General features: G+C 38.9%; 2 protein-coding genes across 3 annotated transcripts in view; one reads left to right on the plus strand and one right to left on the minus strand.

The window, feature by feature from the left end:
- Window positions 1-290: 290 nt before the first annotated feature.
- On the minus strand, window positions 291-10,561 carry park (E3 ubiquitin-protein ligase parkin). Its single transcript, XM_022057250.2, has 9 exons — window positions 10,214-10,561; window positions 7,932-8,100; window positions 7,587-7,777; window positions 6,456-6,604; window positions 4,489-4,687; window positions 3,891-4,028; window positions 3,043-3,171; window positions 1,845-1,929; window positions 291-587 (listed from the first exon to the last, which is right to left on the minus strand). The coding sequence occupies exons 1-9, from the start codon at window positions 10,469-10,471 to the stop codon at window positions 478-480; spliced, it is 1,428 nt and encodes a 475-aa protein (XP_021912942.1). The 5' UTR covers window positions 10,472-10,561; the 3' UTR covers window positions 291-477.
- Window positions 10,562-10,641: 80 nt separating this feature from the next.
- The window catches only part of LOC110831753 (LIM domain only protein 3), a 99,715-nt gene continuing 90,899 nt past the window's right edge, over window positions 10,642-19,457 (plus strand). For both annotated transcript variants that reach the window (XM_087357629.1, XM_087357627.1), the window contains exon 1: window positions 10,642-10,899. Coding sequence is in view for 1 of the 2 variants with exons in the window: in XM_087357627.1 (XP_087213753.1) it covers window positions 10,818-10,899 (82 nt within the window). In the remaining variant the exon portion in view is untranslated. The remainder of the gene's footprint in view (window positions 10,900-19,457) is intronic.

Genomic DNA, 19,457 nt, shown 5'->3' on the forward strand with positions numbered 1-19,457 from the left:
GTGATACCTTCGAGAAGGTATCTGTCTTTTCTAAATTCCCATTTCTTTCTTATTAGCTATCTCAGAGTAAAAATTAAATCAGATGTTGATCAATTATCTCAAAAATCACAATGTCCTTCCCTAATTTATTTCCAACCTGTCTTCAGTTTCAAATTTATAATTCATATACTTTAAACAGTAACTCAACAGTGTAATTTCTCTGTAATTTTTGTAATGCTCTTTTATCTGCTTTTTAAAAAGAGATGATTATAGTTTTTCCAGTCCTCAGGTGATCTTCTCACCATCACAAGTTTTCCATAAATTAATTTATTTATAATTAATACACGGTACATTTTTTACAGTGGACATTATGTATTCAGTTTCTTCAGTTTTCATGTGACCACCAAAGGAACCATAAAAATATTGATTTCAGGAACAATATTCAAACAGTCAGGACACATAAGAATCCAGGTTTTCTTTTGAACATTCTGTGCATGTCTAGCCAAACCAATGGCTGCCCATACAGTCACGGGACCACTCTGTCTGGCAGACCCAGCACCAGTGGAAGTTGCACTGAGGACGTGTGCAGACCATGTGCATACAGCCACCTGTACACATCAAACACATGTTGCTCTGTTGGCATAACTGCAAATAACTGTGCAAAACTAAAAACTTGTCATTTATAAGATATTCCACATGTAAATCGAGTACTCGATAAGGAACGAAAAATGATATTTTAATCTTTTAATTATCTTATATTGTGATTGACGGCCAATTTTAATATATTTTTAACTTGTCATTTGTTAATCTCTTCATGGCCTCCTTAAAAGCATCTATACACTCATAACACATATTCGACTAATTTAAGTATGAGGAAAAGATTGGTGAAAAATACCATCACAATTTAAGTACATTAAGGTTCCATAAGACACAAGACTGACTAATGTATAGAGGATATCAGAATAAGGACTGCACATCTGTTAATCTGTGATGGCCCTGGGTTTCAGCTCCACTGTAAATGAAATCAAGTCTAACCACAAACACATATGTTCAAGGGGTGCACACATCAGTCTGGCGATACTTGCACATGAGTTTTGAAATTAAACCAAGGGAATACTAGCAAGGATGTAAATGTAAATTCTCAGTATGCCGCCTATACAGAGTACGGGTACAGTGAATACATACTACATTGGTGCCATGTTGCATAGTAATAAAATAATAATGTTCTCCATCAGATCTGTAGCTATTCTGCCACATCTCCAACATCACAACTTGTTGTTGTTTCACTTTTACCCTATATTTTTGTCTTCCTTTCCCTGCCATGCTAGTCAATCGTACAGTAACACGTCAGCAGATGTCAGCGTGCTCAAGCAGTGATGAGAAACAAAAAACTTACATATGTAAATATACAATAAATATTACTAAAATAATGTGGTTGGGAATTACATTGGCAATCAGAGTTCAATTATAGTTTGGACATATTTTAAAAAGAAACAAGGAGAGAATTCCAAAGAACCTAGAAGTCGGAAGAACAGGAAGGTAAAATGAAAACACCAAAGAAAGAGACCAAGATCGAGCCGAGGACAAAAGTTTGGAGAGATGTCAAACAGAAGGAAAACCATGGGAAGAGAGACAGATGGAGAGATTTGGTTGTCAGACAACCCACTTACAAGTGGAAACATCTGAGAAAGAATAACACAAAGATGCAGAACAAGCAAGTGTGCGCAGATACACTATTTGGGCAAACGAAGAAAGTTATTAACTTCCCGTTCATTTAAATGTATTTTTTAAGATTCTGACTTCAGGACTTCATCTCTGATTTAAGACTGTCCTGCAATGAAACTAATGTATTACAAAACACTCACCAGCTCGCTCTGTTGGGGTACGACACTTGGGACAGGGTTTTGTCGTCACTTTTATGGCCACCTTGGTTGCCTCATCCCACCGGGCCTGAACAGGACAGTTCTGTTACTTACAAGGACTGATATGCTACAGATTAAGGTAATGGGAGGATTTATTTGTAACTCATCACTACTTTATGTGAACCCTTTGCATATATTATGTGAAATCTTCATAATAGCATAAATTGTAATTATTCTGTATTATTATAACTTATGCCACATCCTATTGTCATCTAGCTAACTATATTATCCATGGAATGAAATAAAGATGCGTGTTAATAACACAGACTTGATTAGACCAACATTTCACTGATAACACCTACAGCAGGCATGTGTTTAAAATGCAATACAGGTAGGACTCGGTTTACGCCGGGGTTAGGTTCCCGAGATTTCCGGCATAAACTGAAGCAAAAATATAATGGGAACATATGTAAATACACTAGGTTCCGTTCCAAGATTTTCAGTAATCAACAAAAAACACTTGAAGAATGTTTTATTCTATAAAATTTACATATTGATAATTGTATAATGTTTAAGTAAAAGAAAGAAAAATTACTGCTTTAGAAACAATAGAATAAATGTCTGTTTGGTTTTCTTCTTTTCTAATAATAAGTTATAGTATGGCTGTAGAACTGTCTCAATTCCTCTCTTAACGGTTGAGCTCCAGTCCCAGTTGGGGTCGTTGCTACAGAAGATCTCATCGCATTTTATATTCTCCTTTTGTTTAATTATGTAAATTTTATGCCGCAGTTTATCATTTAGTATTATAGTTTTATTACAATGTAAGTTTTATTACAATGTCGGGCTGAGTCATGACTCATCACCCCCTCCAATCGTGATCTATGAGAGGCGCAAAAGAGAAGTGGGCGTAAATTGAAGCTGCGTAAACCGAGTCCTGCCTGTACATCCTTGGAAAGCCTGTTCCACATTAGGCCATATTTTCACATGAACATTCTACATAGGATTTTGATAGGAAAACATCTTTGAGAATTATCAGTTTAGAGATCAAAGAGAGGAACAGAAAAATAACATTAAAATGGAACTTGGAGAAACTGTTTTTTTGTAAAGTGCACTGAAATGGACTGGCTTAAGATTCAGTTCAACGTTGGCATTTGACGTTAGTACTTCATCATTTGTGACACAGTCGCATGCTGAAATGTACCTGAGCTGCACGGCCTGGATCCACATTGTACTGACAGTCTCCTGTGGATGCACTGGTTCCACTGCCATCACCCTCATGAACACACTCTCCCAGATGGTAACCCTGCAGGCACTGGCGGCAGAATACAAACTGTAACAGAAGGGCATGTTAGCTACAGTAAAGCTTCATGTTCAGTTAATGTGTGATACAAACTTCAATTTCAGCTTCATGTAAAGTTGCCTTTACAATGGACTGCTACAGATCAAAATAAAATCTGCATAACTTTACCACAGACCCCAATAACAAAATTCAGCAAAAATCTGGAGAGTAGTTTTGGAGATATACAAAAATTGTCGAAATTTTAAAAAATTAAAAGTGGCTGCAAATGGCATGAAACGCGAAGAAAACTAAAGATTTTCGAAATTTTCGACAAAAATTTTGAATTCAGAATTTTTCAAAAAATTTTGGTTTTGTGCGTTTTTTGGACGATTTCCCACGTTTTTCAATTTTTTGAAAATTTTCGAAAAAATTGAAATTTCTCAAGATTTTCAAAAATTGTCCAAATTTTAAAAAATTAAAAGTGGCTGCAAATGGCATGAAACGCGAAGAAAACTAAAGATTTTCGAAATTTTCGACAAAAATGTTGAATTCAGAATTTTTCAAAAATTTTTGGTTTTGTGCGTTTTTTGGACGATTTCCCACGTTTTTCGATTTATTTTATGCACTTCATGCAGGGAACACACAAAAGTCACCATAGGGCTCATCAGTGGCTGCAGTTCAATACAAATGTAGTAAATCCTCTTCACAACAATAACAACACCATCATTGTAACTTTCATAGGGCACAAGACAAATTAGAGGAGCACTCACGCCACAGCCGTTGGTACACGTGATCCTTCGACACTCTGGCTCAGCAATGATGCCCATGCCACACCCTGGCTGAGGGCAGAACACCCCACCTGCCTGAAGAACATACTCCTCTGTTGCAAACCTCTGGTACTGTGCATACTGTAACACCGAACAGTTTACGAATGCAGACTTCAATGTAGTGTAATTCAAGGGAACCAAACATTTGCATAACAGACTGCACAAGGACCAAATTCAAAAATCTGTGCCACAAAGTGAAGGATAGTCACATTCTACACACAAAAAGCAAAAATAGAAAAAGTTTAATATTTTTCAAACATTTATGATCACAAAATTTCAGGACCCTTCCTTAATTGGTACTACTGTCACTCCCTCCTCAGAACTTCATATTTTGTTGGTATAATTGATAGTTAGTAATTAAAAAGCATTATTTCAGCACTAAAATTTTGATACTGCATCAGTTAGTTCAGAAGTCATTTGTGGGGAGGGAAGAGCAGACAAACACAAAAAATAAGTAATAAAAATCAATCACAAGTCATCTTGATGTAAGGCAACATCACAAAGGATTACTAGCCACTGTACAGATGCATCCTACACTAACCTGAGCAGGGGTGAGCAGTCGGAAGTGGTGCACCTCTGTAATGAGGGAGTCCTTGCAACCTGCCGGGCAGGGCAGCGTGTAGCCATGCTCTGGATGCGACCAGAATTGACGGTCCCGGAGTCGAGCAACACAGTATGCTCGGAAGCACTCTAGGCACGTGACGTGTGCCAAGTCGCACGGAAACACCAGCACAGGGTCACTGAAAGCAAGGAATACAATGACAGGTCAAAGGTGAAGTGCACTGACTGGTTGAACTTATCACACATCACACAATATGAAGCATCAGCAAAATAATAACTGTCCCCACTTTATTTGTTGTATTGCAAAACGCACATACACAAAAGTAATGCACAATACAGAGGATCAGTCTGCCAGTCCGTGATTCTGCTAACTTAGTACTGGGAATCGCATTAAAAGTTGCCAAGCAAATTTAATTTTGATATATACTGGTCAATTACAATCCAAACAAATTTACATGATGCTGAAACACAACTTTATCAAAGTTCTCAAAAACAGCTCTTCATCCAAACATAAAGGGCTCATTAAGTGTGAAACACTCCTGATGTGGTAAACAGTTAATGAAACATATGGAGAAAACTTTCCTGACACTATGCAATGTGATATAATTACCTCTCCAACAATACTTTTGCTCTTGTAGTCAGTCAATGAGCTCTAATGTTGCAAGGAAATGTTTGAAAATAAACTGAACACTCTATGGAGCATGCCTCCCATCCCACTTTGAGAGAGGAACCTAACGGAAATTATGTGGCAAGAAAAATGACCTTTTCCCTTCCAACTCAAAATTAGAGGTGAAGAATCATTCTATTATGTATGGTAACTTGGAACATGCTTTTATATAGCAGGCTTATATTTTTAATGTTATGCACAAAATGTTACTTAAACACGCTCACCCTTCTGCTCTGAATATTTTGCTTTGTAAGAACATTAGTCAAGCTCAGGACGGTCCAGTGGAGGGCTTTGGTTAATTCGGTGATGAATCTTCGGTTTCGGTAAGCCAGCTAGTTAGTTAGTTAAGAACATTAGTGAAAGAAATATTTCTTGCCAAACTTAAACAATTAAGACTATTTGTACTCTGGATTTGCTAGTGTATAATGTAACATGTGTCTATACATATAGATAGTGTGACTGTTCAGTTTCTCAGACTAGAATGATTACACAACTCAGAATAAAACAGTGTGTGTGAAAGGTTTCCAAGTGAGGAATTGGATCATTTTCCACAGTGAAGGGACATATGAATTTTGCCAGCAATTAGGAAAGTTAAGTGATGGATATTCTGCAGATATTTCAGACTGTTTGGTGAAGAAAGATGTCCTGATTCAAGATGCTTGAAGGATAATTTTTGATTGTTGATAGATAATGGGTGCAGTGAACAGTCTGCAAAACTGCGCAAGGATGTCTCATACACCAAGCATCATGATACAGAAAAGATAAATGCAGATGGTAGTTGCCATCCATCTACTATCTGCTATATGAATCAGAAGCACTGTTTCTAATAACACATCGTACCAAGAATGGTGATGCAGGTATGTGATGACCACATGAAGATCAGAGAAGAGTTTTATCAATGTAGCAGATTTTCTCTGATAGAATGCTACAAGCAACAAAATTTATATATCCTGTACGATCATCAAAGTAAGCTCCATTAGTAAGTTATCAACACTTCCAGTAACCAAAAATTCTTCTGAAAGTGTTTTTTAAATGGTGGTGCAACATGCACCATCAGATTACTTCTGAGATTTGGTTGATCTAGGGTACAAGAAGACACTAGTGCATGCTCCTATATGACAGTGCCGTATGATATCAGTCGCTGCTCATTTTTTCCTTGTGATTTTATGGTGGCATTTTCCTACATTGGGGACATGCAATGGCAACTGACACTTTGTTTCAAACTCTAAACTGTATGTGAACAACAGCTGAAAATTTGCATTATTTTAGCATATTTTTACCTGACATCAGTGCATGCGAGGCAAGGAACATCTCGCACATTTGACTTGATAAGATATAATGGCACAGCCTGGTCATCTTCTCCCTGTGATGTGTGTTCAAAACATTTGAAGTAGAACTCTGCAAATTTTGGTCCATCATCACTCCCAATCTAGAACAATTTTAAAAGTTATAATCTAGTCAATGACTCACAGCTGTCACTTGATAACCCTCTTGGTCACATGAAAGAGATAAGCTAGCAAGAATTTTCACACAATTCGAGATGATTCTGGTCTAACACTATAACCAAGTGTTCACTTTATCAGCAGCTACCATCAGTGGGGTTAAAAGTACAATGTGTGCTTTCAACGTTAGCAACACAATGCAAAGTAAAATTTAGTAAAATTACAAATTCCCTGCTGGTACAGACATGTTGATGACACATTTGTGGCCTGTGCCCATGGCAAGGAAGAACCACAGAAGTCCAGCTATCAACATACTCTGATGAAGAAGGGCCTTCAAAATACAGGAAAAGAAAAATTCATGACAGCTATCATCTGGACAGTCCAGGATAAGCAATAAGGATTGTGTGACGCACCTGACTCCACACTGGACTCCGAGACCTGAGTATGGGTAGAAATACAACAGGTGGTAGTACAATTCTAAAGGGTTTTGATGCCGATAGTTTACACTTAAAATTATTCATTGTCAGGACTTTTTCCATCGTCTGTTCTTTAAAACCACGACGTTTCGGAGACCAGTGGCAGAGACCAGCTCTATCTAAGGGACCCAACAGTAGGTAGGTACCTCTCACCTGAAGACGGAGACAGAACCAGCCTCTGAAACGTCATGGTTTTAAAGAAGAGACGATGGAAAATGTCCTAACAATGAATAATTTTAGGTAGTAGTGTTGCTCAACTCACCAACCCCTCATAATGGTGGCAGAAACAATCTCTGAAATACTGGCCATTAACTTCATTCTCATGTGACTGATTGCCTAAGAAGACTTCACAGCAGGCAGATGTTATGAAAGTTTCAAGGAGGAAACTACACGTAACTGTGCCACACTTATTTTGATGTAAAAATAAAATTATGCAAAAAAGTTAGAAAGTAAATGGTATCTTGTAGCAGTATTGCAGCAAAGGTTCACTTACACAGCTATCATTCTGACAATCACCAGTGATTCTTCTACCTTCTAAGACATCATCCCAACACTGTGGATCCCTGTCCACAGTAAAGGCACCACTCCGACAAGATGCGCAGCGCACACGCAGCTTGCCAAGTTTCATCTCTTTACAAGGCCATGCACAGTATACATAGAAGTGTGCACGCTTTCTCTCGCGATCTGAAAGCAGAAGAATTAAGTATGTAACACCACTGTACAGAGTATTCCCAGGGCAGTAAACCATTATTCAACTGGCTAGCCCTCTGAACTACCTTTGGCAATTAATTTAAATACTTTCTGTCTATAATGATTATGCATCATAAATACTACTTACCTTCATCAGTCCTGACACTGCGACGCTCATGGTCACTCAACTGGAGGTCCATGAGTGTCTCATTGAGAGGCTTTGAGCCCTCACTAGGAGACTCTGATCCAGGCTTCTTCCTGTGGGAAGCATGGGATCTCACAGCGTGCAGAATACTCTGCTGGCCCAGATCACACTCCTGAAAAGTGTCACTATAAAAGTTTGTTTGGAACACATTCCACACCACACTGGTCCTCAGAACAGTCACTTCAATGCCATTCTTTATTTAACTGTGACAGTAACTGAAAGAGCTGGCGTCTAAGGCAAATGAATTCAAGAACAGATTAACAGACGGAAAGACTGAACCTTTCTTACTGAATGATTAACTAACTTACTCTCATGGTGATCAGTAAGTGTATATATGTAAAATTTTGGACTTTTAGGTGACCTACGTGACCTGTAAATAGTATAGTCATATGGGTGGCAACACCATACATGTTACTCCTGTACAAATTACCAAGTTACTGAGTGAAAATTTATGTTGCTAGTTGGTTCATAGTCTCTTTGATGATGCTGTATTTACTATATGAAAATGTAGTTATTTCACTCAATGGCTCTTACCAACCCCATTGGTTTTATGACATCAAATTAGAACTGACACGACGAATATAAATATTGAAGATATTCATATTTGTCTTTAAAGAACTATCACAATATTTTTCTAGAACAACATGAACAAAAGGACAGGACAGTTGGTCCTCTTGCTGGGACTCTAATTGAATACTTCTCAGATGCGAAATAAAAGAGTTAACCCATACGTCTTAATGCTTGGTAGCACTTGGCTCAGGTGAACATAAACTTGGTTCAATTGTTTAATGAACAATGCTATCTATCAATCCTATATAAGTGCTTCTACTATAAATGATTCAGACTTCACACAGTATCATCGTATGACACAGCAGAGCAATTTTACTTTCAAGATGGTACCTCCTCAACTAAAATGAAATGTTATCACAATACCAATCACATTGTCTGCTGACTTGTTTATTTTAACTTCCTGTTTTATCATCATGACAGGTATATATCACTACATTAAACAATGAATATTATGAAAGAAGGCAATTTCAGATATTACCAGCCTGTTTGAACCAAAGTTACTGACAATGTACATGAAGTGTGATTATGTTATATCCCAGTCAAATCTGAGAAAATTTAATGGACTGCATTTACTAGCATATGGCGCAAAGCATTAGTTGCTGATCGATTAAAATAACATAAGAAAATCATGCTCTTTAATCAATTAAATGATAAATAGAAAGAGTTTGGAAAGACAGCAAAAGAGAAAGAGGAAAGTAAAGCACAGTGAGAAATTACACTCTTCTTCAGTGGGAGAAAGATCAGCACTTTCTTATAAGATGCCCAAGCTTACCCCCCCCCCCCCCCCCATTTTTCTAAAAAAAGAAGAATGTAATTGAAGATGGACAACATAGAAACATTAGTAACTTGATGGCCTCCATAGTAAGGTAGTAATGTTGTTGAATATAAATAGCAGCAGTTGCAAGATAAGTATACAGTAACAACCTGGATCTTGGAAACAATTTCAGCATTTGCTTTAATATACACTGCAGTCAATATTGGCAGTCACAAAACCTTCTGGATACATACTGCCTATAGCCAACTGTCTAGCAAATAAAGGATTCCCCTAACATTTCCCTTACATGTGTATTATTACTTTATTAATAATTTGAATTAATTCTTTTAATACACCATAACCAATATGTTTGTCAATCAATGTAATAACACACTGGTTTACAGTGTTTGTAAGAAACTGTTGTGCAACAGCTTTCATTAAAGACTTTTCTTGGAGTAGGTAAAGAAATATTTTATATGACAAAACTAATGTAAATAATATCTAAACACGCTGTTCTTTCTTCAAAGAAAACACATGACATCTTGATCACAGTCATATTCATTGCTCTTTATTCTGAAATCATATGAAAACCATAACAAACTGAGACATTATGTTATGTATTTAATGACAGTTGGTATTCATGCAGGCTGTCCTGAAAAGTTATATACACACACAAACGCAATGAATGAAATAAACTAAACCATTACATACATCACCATTGACACTTAGTGAAGAAGCGAATCTAGTGTAGGTGTTAAAAATAACCACCGTTAGCTTTGTTGCACAGTTCACAGCTGTGAGCAACTGAGTGACAAGCGGCCATCAAAGTTTCTGCTGTGTACACATCTTTTTTGGGACACCTGTAGTTACTTCTAACCTTTGAAGGGTTAACTTAACATACCTCTATAACGATTGAATCATGGAGTTCTTTTCCTGCGAAAATGATTTTAACTTCTTCAGGTGATAATCCCAACCGTGGTGCAACCAGCTCCTTTACATCTTTAATATACCATTTCGGGTCTAGATCAACTGACAGCGTACATCCCGTATTCGTTTTGATGTATACATTCAAAGAGTTTGATATCGTACGTTTACCAACTGACACTAACTGCAACATAGTTTGTAATATTTTCCTTATGAAATTAATGATAAAACTCATTATATGCTAACTTCGTAACTTATATTACAGATATCAGAGAAGAATACGCGCACTACACATGAACGCAGGAAAGTAAATAAATACGATAGGGAAATTTAGAGTATATGAAAGATAAATATCCCTTTATTCGCTGGTCGAGGGGATATCTTATACAACCCGATCTTGAAAATTCTTACCTTGTTCAGAAATATCGTTTCCTTAGCTGTTTAGTCTTGTTTGCTGAAAGGGGCATATAGAACAAACAATTACAATGTGATTATATTAACATCGTTAGTGCATCTACGGTAAACTGTAATTGGTGAAGGAAACTGTTTTATAGTTAAGTGATACTAAGAAAGAAGCAGTTATGAAGACTACAGTTCAGTTTCATGGTGTAAATCTACAATTTGAGGGGAATATGATACACAGGAAGACGTGCCATCACAAAGGTTAGATTTTTTAATTATAATTGTTTTTATTTTGCTAACAAACAGTAGCTCTAGTTTATTATTTCTCTTTGTTTAAGATCTTACAGACAAAGCTGTGTTAAAATTGAACGAGGTAGGCTTGACAATTATTGAGAATTGTTGTTCTTAGCCATTTAATTTGTTATAAATTTTTACGTCAGAAATTGCTCTTGAAATGTAAGACTTGGAGAAATGAAGAAGAGTCCATTTTAACACTAATTTTGTCCAAACGAATTTCATTAATGATATTGGATGGCATCAATGACAATAGCTAACTATTTTAGGTTATCTGCCATACATTGATCAGATGAAGAAGTGATTGCCGAAAGGGACTATAGATGGCAAAACGATCGCAAGGTGATTACTACTGCCATCTCGGAGAGTTGTGAACTAAATGAGCGACTTTCAAATCAAATTACATTCGTACATCGTTAGGTTGTGGGTCCTATCACTTCACATGTCTTCAGCGTACATCCTCACCGATTGACAAATTTCACATTCCCGAGGACCTGAGTTCGAGAAGGCTACTTTTGGGTTGTGATGCCGTTCTGTTAGCCTGGGTGGTTGGTATCCAATGATTCGGAGGAACGTATTACATCCATCTGTGTGGTTGAAAGGACACGAGAAACTCAATTCTCAGAAAGTTACTTTTCGTCTTTCATTTCATCTGTAATTTCTGACTGCGTGCTAACAATTAGGCCTAGCACCAGATCGGCTACTAAACACAGAAAATTAGTTCAGTAACAACAGGTCTGATTTGTATTCTGGCAGTGCTCACATCGGTATTCCTTGCATAATGAGGTCGGGTGACGTGTCTGCCCGTCTGTTGGTTCGTTTGTTTAATCACAGAAATCTTTCAGTTAAGTTTCATTCTTTTGGTGTTTCGTTAAGTCATTTTAATTTTAGTCGGGTTTGTGATTCTCGCGGCTGAGAGTACGAAGATGGTTTGTCTCCTGGGTTATAGCGCCGTGTATAATTGTAGAAAGTTACCAACGATTCAGGGGTCATTGCTGTTTCCATCATCCGGATGATGAGTCATCGCTCGACCCAACCAGATGACAACCCAGAAGACAGCCATCTTAAATTTAACTTTCGTTCGTATCAGTCCAAACATTGTACCTGAAGCTCTGATTCGCTCACATTCTCCGAGATGTTACCTTAAAGAACAAGCAGTTATATGGGCCTGTATAAACAGTATGGAGAATTATGAATCAATGTTTAGATGAAGTAGTGATGTATTTCTGTGCGAAGTTTTGACGACAGTAGCCGTCATCAAATTGCATGCTTTAAGGCCACGGAAGGACACCCCCCCTCCCATTAACGCGGCCCTTAGTTGACAGTGTAGCGTGCTAGCTTTGCTACGAAGCGGGTTCTGAACCGTCTTCACTCGTCTGGGCTCCGCTGTTCGTGTTGTAACTTTATAGAATTTTGCTGCGACCTTGACGCATGCAATTTGTTGACGGCTAGTACAGGCCACTATAGGCCTTTCTAAAAATTCGGAGTTGTCATGTGCGAATGTTTTTAGGTACAGTTAAAGTCATGCCTGTTTCTAACTTTAGTGCCGTGCTAGTGTGTAGGGTCTGGAAAGGAAAGTTCCACGCAATCTTTAGCAGAACAGGATGTGAATCGCTTTTGCTTTGCGGGAACGCAATAGGCTGCATGGGTCCTGAATTACATTGGACACGAGCGGAAGATGTTGCTTTCGGCTTCCCAACGAATGTCAAAGGATATCGCGTTACAACACCAGGACAAGTGTGGGTTTTGCCAGAATGGCCCGCCCTCTCGTCTTCACTTTAACCTCGGAATCCGTTGTTGCGTTAGACGTTACGGCAGAATGAACATGGGTGGACCCGGTTACAATTTATACTCTTTTCATTTTACCTATTATTATCGTGCTAGAGTATTAAAATATGGTATGTGCGAAAATGTACCTCACGTAGGGATATCAGAAATACACACAAAATTCTTTCTGGGAAAACGTCATGCAAAGGCAGCACTTGGAAGACACAAACGTATATTTGAAGACAGTACTAAATATAATTTGCAAATATATTGGTGAGGTCTGAACTGGATTCAGCTGGCAGAAGACAAATTACAATGTGGGCTCTTATGAACACAATTATCAACCTCCGGGTCTAGTAGAACCAGAGAAACTGTTTCTACTGCCCCACTCACTAATCCAAGGTCCATTTCCCCTCGAAGGGGCCTAGTGAAGCAAAGCGGACTGTGGCCGCTCACTACAAACCCTAGTACAGACGTGTTGGAATTAACATAAGAACTGACCTACGGGTTTTTTTTAGTTTATCAGCTGTTATGCACCCCAACAGTTTGTCACCACACCCTCCACAGTTGAAATTTTCCTGAGTAATTTAAATTCAATGTTCAGTTTTAATAAAATCAAACGTAACTTAACATTTTGGGATAAAATCTGCATGTGTTTGACTTGTCGCCTGCTGTCGAAAAGCATAAATTAAACCGAACTACGGCGTGGCTCAGTCAGTATAGTGACTGGCTACAGACTGGGCTACCGGGGTTCGATGCCGGACGGGGACAGAGGATTTTTCCTCTAGTCTCTGCGTCCAGACCGGCTCTGGGGCCCACCCAGCCTCCTCTACAATGGGTACCGGGGTCCTTTCCCGGGGGTAAAGCCGGCCGGGGCGTGATGCTGACCACTCACCCCCATCTAGTGCCGAGGTCAAGGAAGAGAGGAGCTATACCTCCACTCCCCCCAAACGCCTACATGGCGTATAGTGGGACAGCTTTACTTTACTTTACAATTTTACATGAGCGTAAAACTTGGTCTTTTACATTAAGGAAAAATATATATTGATGATGTTTGAGAACAGGGGACTGAAGAAAATGTTTGGACCAAAGAGGGATGAGAAAAACCCGGGAGGATAGAGGTGGTTGTTTTGTGAGCAGATGCATAATTTGTAATCTTCACCAAATACGGTTAGGGTCGTTGTAGTAATGAAATCTACAGGGATGCGACTCTCGGTGCATGTAGCACGCATAGGAAGATGAAAAGCTCTTACAGAATTGTGGTTGTGACTTGAAGGGAAGAAACGACTTGGATGATCCAGGCTGAGGTTCCAGGATAATATTAAAGTAGATCTTAAGGAAATTGAGTGGGAGGTTATGGACTGGATTAATTTAGCCCAGGATAGGTGGGAATTTATAAAGATGGTAATGAACTATCAGGTTCTATAAAAGACATACATTCTTTATACTAGCTAAGCAACTATTAGCTTCTGAAGAACTCTTGTTTCATGCAATTTTACCAGTTAGTTCAGCTAAACGTTTTAGTCACAATTCAGTGGGTCTACTTAAATCTAACTTCAACAAAGAGTTCTTTTATTGTGGCCAGATACTTTTTCTTGTCTGAGAATTGAACCGGCATTGACGAGGTTCGCAGTTTGCGCCGGCACTGTTTTGTTTCGCGTCGCATTCATTACCGGCCCCTGGCACCGCCTGGCGACCGACCGGAGAGATAAGTTAAATCTAGCGAATCTGCAGCCTAGCTGATGAGTGTCTAGGGACAGGGGAGAAGTTCTGTGGGCCGGGGGCCATTACGCCCGGACGTATGGCACCTCAGGGAACGCGGACATTTCGGAAACAAAGTTCGTTAATGCGCCGTGCGATGGCGCCTTTGTGCCGTTTCCGGTTCTTTTCCTGTGAGATCTTTAATTAGATTAGTGCATTCCTGTCAGTTTGAAAAGCTTGTTTGCTAAGAGCCGTGACTCTTTCTCTTACACATATTTTGAAAAGGCACCTCTTAATACAGATGGGATTCATGATGCATTAACAGAGGGCTGCATTTTCGCTGTTGAAATCAAGGGTATTGAACCGGAAATGGAAGGATAATATAGTTAATCTCTGAGAAAGACTACTGGAAGACTGACATTCAAAATGTGTTCTTTACACTACATCACGTAAGTCACTGTTGCATTTATGTGACCCTAGGTCATTGTTGCGCAAGTGCTCAAACAATGAGATCTCCCCATTGATGAACAACAACGACCTTGGTCACGTAGGAAAATTGTGACAGACAGAAGGACACATGGATGGAGAAATAAGGTCTTCTACGCTCACACTAGAGCTTGAAGAACACCGAATAAGGGGCGAGGTTGTGGATTAGTTTCAGTGGCGAACGACTGTGAACATAAAAGTGAGTCCTCGGGTCTCATACGAGCTTTAAACTGAGAATTTCTTCAACGGACGGATAAACTAGAAAAAATATCCTTCACTTTTAAGTGAACAAGTCACAAATTTAGGGAACGATTATGCCATTACTCAGTTGACTGTACTTTACCTCTGGATCACTGTCACTTCATCCTCAGATATTTTAATATGTCGTTTTATACATAATTATGGCTCTGGAAGTAGTTTTTTCCTCTATAGGGGATAGTAAATACGAAATAAAATTAAAAATTAACGCAAATTGTCTTTGGGTAAGGCGCGTGGATGTAAAGATCTAGATGGTGGAGAATGGTGATACTCAGACCGCCTGGGCCACCGACATACATTCCATGCGAGATTAGGTTGATCCAGAACCGGTCTGCATGATAATTGGCACGGCGGGAATCGAACCCTAATCGTCCAGCTTATCGCCAGGTTACTGTACTAACTGAGACGATTCTGTTCGACTTAAATGTGCGAGAAATCTCAAACAACATTCGTTGGTATAAACAGTTAACGAAAAACTTTGTTATTTAGCTATACCCGATTCCACGATATTTGAGAGGCGAAGTAAACAATAGAAATTTGTAAAAGTTCGGTGAATGGAGTTGGAGGTGGAGGCTATTACACAATACTGAAATTATTTTTAATACATTCTAGTAAAGAATCTGGGTTTGATTAGGTCCTTTCCGTTATTGTTGGTCATTTTCTCTGTAATGTTCTTTTGGGGTGTAAGTGTCCTTTTGTATTTTACATATCAGGGGGCACTGGTGTATCTTAGAATGGTGAAGGCTCCCATTATTAAGGCGGGTCTATGGTAATGAACGTTTCGCATGCATTTATATTTTGCGCAAGTTTGGGTTAGATATCGAGAACAGTGATAAGTGTACATGTTACCGGCAAACTATGAAATCCGGCAATGTATAGAATGCCTAAAGTCAGTAGGCAAAGTATGAAATTCAGGCATTCTATGGAATGCCCGGGTATTTTATAAAATGTCTATAGATTTTAGGCAATGTATGAAACTAACAGTTTATTTTATACTTTGCCTACTTATTCTATAGAATACCTAGGAATTTTATAAAATGGCAAAGTATATAACAAAGAAGTTTATAATACGATTTATACAGTTTTATTTTATCTTTTATATTTGAAAAAACTTACTATAAAACAATTTATTTAATTCTCAAAACGTTTGTTAGGTTAGGTTAGTATATAAAACAATTTTTTTAAATCTCAAAGACTTTTGTTACGTTCAGATTTAGTAGCATGGTGTTTACGCGACTATCTTGCACAACCTCCATCTTGACAGCTTATCCAATCGACTTTGATTAATTTTAATTCACACAACAAAACAATATCAACATTACGATTTACTTCGTACTTTGCCTACTAACTTTAGGTATTCTATACATTGAAGGTAACATATATAAGTTCCACTGCCTATTAGATGTTTGAAGAACAGATGGTTCAGGGAGTCACCACTCCGTTGACAGATGGACGGGTGAGAACATTGTTTACCTCACATCTCAAACATCTTGGAATCTGGTTTGACTTTCAACAGGATCGATTCCCTTCTTATATTCGCAATAGCTTTAGCCTTTATTCGTCAGTAACGAAGTCTTGTGGACTCTCTTGTTGATCAGCCTGTAGCTCTCTAAGTTCTTGAGGGTTGTTCCTCTGGAGGCCATCCATCGTGCAGTCACACCCCGACAGGCCGATTATTGGCTTGTTCGCTGCTTGTCGCTATCTGCTTTTAATAGTTCTGAGTTGGCGGTCGATGAAATCGCAGTGGAGTGTATGGACTTCCACAAAAGTTGTCGGCGTTGCGATTGGGAAACCTGTTTCACAGTGAGCCGACGGATATAATAAAAATGAATACCACTCATCGCATTTAACCACAATTGCCTCATTTCCAATCTATGAATTTATTACTGTCTTTGTTTGCCTGCTTCTTTTCTATATAATATACACAGTAAATAAACCTATGTACTGTTACACATCGAATGATTGATCTTATTATATACAGTATAATATTTACATGAAATATTATTTATCTGCTTGCGATCACGATAAATACCTTCCCAATGTTTGTCTGCAGGCCATCCGCATGTAACAACCTTAAAACAGACAAAGGAATGTTTATGAAAGTTTTTATCAGAGGTGTGATGTAAAATTTGTTGACTTATTCCAATTTCATTCAAAATCGGACATCAATAACGGACACTTTACACGTAGGCCAACTTGCGTTCATGCGCGCGGAAATTACTGGGTGGGGAATCCCCAATCAGATGCGTAACAACACTGGGGAATCTCCCGTGATGAGGTCGCCCAGTCAGGCACCTCGCTCACGTGAAGGTCTAACCAAGTCAACTCTGACGTAACTGTCCATTTGCAAGGATAAATTATCCATGAATTTTTTTACCTGTCTTTATAAACGCAGCTATGACATACACGTGGTGGCTTAATTTATGTTTCACTGCCAGTACGATTAGTGGACAGAGTTTCTTGAAGCACAGTTACTTGATGGCCCACTTCATTCTGCAGTGCCATCTTAATCACGTAGCAGCAACAGCCCCTGAGATCCTTCATGCAGTGAAGTGGCTAATCTCACTCGAACAGTTTCACACTGACAAATGACAGCACTTATTTAAAAGGAAGCTTTCTCCCTGCAGTCTGTAACCACCTCCTGGAAAACATTTCCCCACCCCTTAGGAAGAGCCCCCTGAAAAAAGAAAGGATGAAAAGGGAACAGAAGAAAAAACTCTTTAAAATTAATGTCAATCTGTTTGCTTCGCATCCATTTCCTTTTTCGAGATAATTTCGATTTAATTCTCATGCGATTACATTTGTAATTTCCCTACCAACATTTGCGAGCGATGGTCTTCATTTTTTCTTCCTCTCTGTCTTGTTTTATAGTGGAAATTGATTGCGTTAATGAAAATGAGGGTTGGAAATGGGGTTGAAAAAGTAAAAAGAAGGTATGAATTTGCCTGCAGTGGATGCAGAAATAGAAGGGGTGGAGAGAGAATAAAAGAGAAATAAAATTAAAATGACTGAAGAATTTGTTTATAGGAGCTAAAAAGTTGATCATTTGTAGCCAAATGCCGAAGGCGCCCACCAGATGTAGCCTAGTTTCTGGTTGTGAAGTTTACACACGATTGTCTGTTCAGACTTTAAGGCATCTCTCAAGAATCTGTTTAATATTACCCATGGATGTTGTCATAGATACACAATTTAAGGTTCGCGGGCCTCTGTTTGCACTTGTCTCTTTATTCATGGCTAGTTTAACTACGGTTTCAGATGTTCAGATTAGTCTACTTTACGATGCATCTAAATACTTTTCCATACGTAAGAGAATACAAACAAACTTGGACATATCAACATATTACAACCCGCGATCCCAGCCTTTGAGTTGTTCAAGTCGGTACGTATCTTAGGCCGTGCAACACTCTTATCGCATGGATTAGAACAGTCTAACACTCGGCATTTCTGTTAGATATTCTGTGTGATATTTCTTTCTTTGTAACTTCGTGTATAGTCTGTCTAAGTAAAATACGAAAAATGTCTGTGTACTCTTGGAAATGTGTGGTATAGTCGGCGCAGTAGTTTTTGGCCGGTGGAATATTCAAGGGGAAGGCTAGGAGCGAGTCACTTGTGCGATGGTATAATGCTGACTGCACCGAGGAGCTTGTCTGACTGAACGCCCAAACAAAAGAAATACACTGACCGTGCCACCTCAGGTACACAGAGTAGGCCCGTCCGCCAGCTTGGAATTTTCAAGGGGAAGGCTAGGAGCGAGTCACTGACTGCACCGAGGAGCTTGTCTGACTGAACGCCCAAACAAAAGAAATACACTGACCGTGCCACCTCAGGTACACAGAGTAGGCCCGTCCGCCAGCTTGGAATTTTCAAGGGGAAGGCTAGGAGCGAGTCACTGACTGCACCGAGGAGCTTGTCTGACTGAACGCCCAAACAAAAGAAATACACTGACCGTGCCACCTCAGGTACACAGAGTAGGCCCGTCCGCCAGCTCCACCGGCCATAAACTACTGAGCCGACTATACTGTAACAGACGAATTACATGAAGAATAGCGAAAGTCGTTTAAACTTTTTTCTTATTAGTTTATTTAACGAGGGTTTTTGTGCGTTGTTTGCACGAAGTGAATAGCGAGAACGCATTATGGGCTGATCTGTCTCTCCAGTCGATTCAACTCGAGAACCACTGGACGGATTTGGATGAAATTTGATGTGGACATTGTGCTATTCTGCACGACATTAAAATCGTACATTTGAATATCCTACGAGAGTCGACAACAAAATTACGGATGAAGAAATTCGTGAGATAGATATTGAGATGC

The sequence above is a fragment of the Zootermopsis nevadensis genome, unplaced genomic scaffold (assembly GCF_977971745.1).
Source record: "Zootermopsis nevadensis isolate Lab colony 2312 unplaced genomic scaffold, Znev_1.0 Znev_ptg000028l, whole genome shotgun sequence".
Classification (NCBI taxonomy): Eukaryota; Metazoa; Arthropoda; class Insecta; order Blattodea; family Termopsidae; genus Zootermopsis; species Zootermopsis nevadensis.